The sequence below is a fragment of the Lagopus leucura genome, unplaced genomic scaffold (genome assembly GCF_019238085.1).
Source record: "Lagopus leucura isolate 7727_CA_CO unplaced genomic scaffold, USGS_WTPT01 Super-Scaffold_73, whole genome shotgun sequence".
Classification (NCBI taxonomy): Eukaryota; Metazoa; Chordata; class Aves; order Galliformes; family Phasianidae; genus Lagopus; species Lagopus leucura.
Window position 1 is genome coordinate 32,797,013 of NW_024962252.1, and position 3,305 is coordinate 32,800,317.

The window sequence follows — 3,305 nt, forward strand, 5'->3', positions numbered from 1 at the left end:
ACATTCCCCATCTCTTTGTTTAATCGCCTTTACAATAAAGCCGAGGGGAGAGAATTAAAAATCTTTGAAGTATATTAAACCTCAAAGGGCTCAGCCAAGTAGACTTAAAGTAGTCACTTATTTTCCAAAACTGGTTTGTCGGGGAACAATAAAAGGAAGCAAAATTTATGGGGAAATTATACAGTGGATTTGTCACTTAAAATATCGTAACTGTCGCGGGGACAATACCCCATGCTGAGGATTAATGGTCCCTCCAGACCTTTGATTCATCAGCGCCTTTTCTTTGCCCTTGACAAATTGGATTTTTAGGAATGGGAAGGTCGCCCGGCCCATTGTTCGCCGCCCATTCACAGCGCCTGATTATGCGGGAGGGTGAGGGAACGGCTCCATGTGACCCTCGCGGATGGGACCCGCAGCTGCTCGAGGAGCCGACTCTCTCACCGCGGCCCCGCAGCACCCGCCCGCCGCGGGGTCCCCCTCCTGCGCCCATTCAAAAGCCGCCCCGCACGCGCGGCCGCGTCACTCTGCGGGCGGAGATACGCCGCGCTCGTCCTCCTCGGCCCCGGCCCCGCCGCCCCGTTAAGTGCTCGGGGTCCCCAGCGCTCGGCCCCACAGGCAGCGATGCACGCGAGCCGGGCTCCGGCCATCAGCGTGAGCGCCGAGAGCTGCATCCCCGCCGGGCTGCGCCTGGGGCCCGTGCCGGGCATCTTCAAACTGGGCAAGTACCTGTCCGACCGCCGAGAGCCGGGACCCAAGAAAAAGGTATTTCCCTCCCGTCTGCCGCACCGCCGGACCTCGCGTTGCGCTCAGCTTGGGAGAAGAAGCTGCTTTCCCCTCTCCCTTGCCGCTCTGCTGTCTGCCACGGCCGGACAGCCTTACCCCTTAGCCCCTACCCCTTAGCCCCTACCCCTTAGCCCTTACCCCTTAGCCCTCACCCGGCTTCGGAGCCGCTCGGTGCCCGCCCCGTCCCGCGGAACTGCGCTCCTCGGAGCCCACGGCGCACGGCCGGGAGCGGGGAAGCTCCAGGGCCCAGCAGCAGAGCTCAGAACCGCCCGGTGCCGGTCCCGGGCTCGGACCTACGGGGGATGCTCGTCTGCGAGGCTGTGGGTGCGGGCGGAAAGCCCAGACCGCCTCCCACCCCTGCGCGTTCCGCTCGGGTTTTTAATGCCCTTTAATTGTTTTTAAACGCTCTGCCAGCCCGCTCAAATTTATTTCTCATCTGGCTCCCTCAGTTCGTCGCTCTAGAGCGCTTTGTTCCGATGACTTTTATTGCACGGTCATTCGGCGGATGGGCACTTTATTTTCCCTTTGTACGGGTAAGCAGGTTATGAAGGATGGCTCTGCCGGGACCTCGGCGCTGCGCAGCACCCGCTCCCCTCTCCCTCTGCCCCCGACCCGTCCCCGTGCCTTGCGCGTTCGCTCTGCGTGGACCCAGGGGCTGCACAAACCCTAAAAAAAAAAAGAAAAAAAAAAAAAGAAAAGAAAAGAAAAGAAAAGAAAAGAAAAGAAAAGAAAAGAAAAGAAAAGAAAAGGGAAAAAAAGGAAACAAAAAAAAAAAAAAAGGGGGGGGGGGTGGGGCGGGAGGAGGGAGAAAGGAAAAAAAGGGGAAAAAATGGGGAAAAAAAGGAAATAAAGGAAAAAGTATCGAGTGTCCAGTATCACCATACCTGGGGGCATTTAGAGCAGTGCTGCTACACGCAGCTGCAGACCAGAGCCAGGCCCGGGTCTACCATCCCCAGAGCTCGCTCCGGGCCGGTCCCAGAGGTTCTATGGCGCTGAAGAAAACACCGACGGTGCCCCGATGGGTAGGAACGGGGCCGGGCCGCAGGGGGCTCAGGGGACACCCTTGGGATCTTTCCGCCCCGGCTCGGGAGAGAAGTGACGGCGGCGACGCTGTATTCCAGGTGCGGATGGTGAGAGGGGAGTTGGTGGATGAAGCCGGCAGCTCCGCTTTGGAGTGGATAGGGTTAATCCGGGCCGCCCGCAACGCCCAGGAACAGACTCTGGAGGCCGTCGCGGACCTGCCGGGAGGACAGGTACACCCCGCCCGTCCCTCGCCGCTCCTCGCGCCGCCCCCGCGGCTCTCTGACCGAGTGCCCCTTCTGCCCCCACGCAGATCTTCTACCGGGCGCTGCGCGACGTGCAGCCCGGCGAGGAGCTCACCGTGTGGTACTCCAACCCCTTGGCGCAGTGGTTCGACATCCCGCTCACCGCCACCCCCACGCACGACGAGAAAGGTACGGGACGCGTTGCCGGGTCCCCACGTGCAATACGGGTGGTGGGTGAGTGCGAGGTAACCCCACCGGAGCAGCGTGCCGGCACGGGGACTTCAAACCTCTCCGCACGAGCCCCAGTTGCCGATTTCCGAAGGGCGATCCGCGGTAGCGTACGGTAGGGCCCCACCCCTCGGGGCGCTCCGGCAGGGGCACAACGTAACATCGCCGAGTGCGCGGTGGGGCTATAGGAAACAACTTTGCGGCTAAGTGCCTCTGGAGGGGAGGTGTGTGTACGTGGAAATATCGCTGCCCCCTCGCGTGTGCCCCGGCCGGAGCCTCGCATACGCGTGTCGGGGTGTAACGCGGGCAGAACCGCGGTCAGTGAGAACGTGGAACATTCGGTGAAGCTCAAACCGGCCCTAAATGTCCCTAAGACGCCCGAGGACATTGGGAATGGAAAGACATCGGCCCTGGACCACTCGCTTCAATGCGCAAACCGATTCTCAGCTGGAATTGTACACTTCACCTTTACGCTGCGAACAATCAGTGACAACGTGGTAATGCACAAAATGGGGGAAAGGAAGTTGGAAAACTTCAGCCCGAGCCTCGCCCGACGCGACCACAGGGCACTCCGGAACCGCTGGAACTGACGCTGGGAAACCGCCTGCCGTCGAACACGCGCAGGAACTCTCTAATGGCTCCATGTGCCGAGGCGGTACCCGGAGAGGCAGCCCCGGCTCTGCACCCCCCACGGACAGCAGCGGGACCCACCTTCACGTCCGAGCCGACCCCACGGCCCCGCCGTTCCCAGCCCGATTGGTGCTGGGCCGGAATTCGAATGCTGAAGCTCTAATGCTAAGGATGGAAAACTGGGGAAAAAGAGAAAAAGAAAAGAAATACAACCAAAAAACAGAGTGGAAGAAATTTTCATTTTAGTTTCAATATTTTCGAAAGCTTGAACAAACGAAACCCAATCGAATTGATCTTAACGTTATGAGATAGACCCGATCTTTCTTTTTCGATATACTTTATTTTTATTTTTATTTTTATTTTTATTTTTATTTTTATTTTTATTTTTATTTTTATTTT

The 3,305-nt window shown here is 58.3% G+C and overlaps 1 protein-coding gene across 1 annotated transcript in view; it reads left to right on the forward strand.

Annotated features, from left to right (window-relative positions):
• Window positions 1-621: 621 nt before the first annotated feature.
• PRDM13 (PR/SET domain 13) overlaps window positions 622-3,305 on the forward strand; it is a 5,741-nt gene continuing 3,057 nt past the window's right edge. The window contains exons 1-3 of the mRNA XM_042894907.1: window positions 622-762; window positions 1,905-2,036; window positions 2,117-2,237. Of these exons, the coding sequence (XP_042750841.1) occupies window positions 622-762; window positions 1,905-2,036; window positions 2,117-2,237 (394 nt within the window). The remainder of the gene's footprint in view (window positions 763-1,904; window positions 2,037-2,116; window positions 2,238-3,305) is intronic.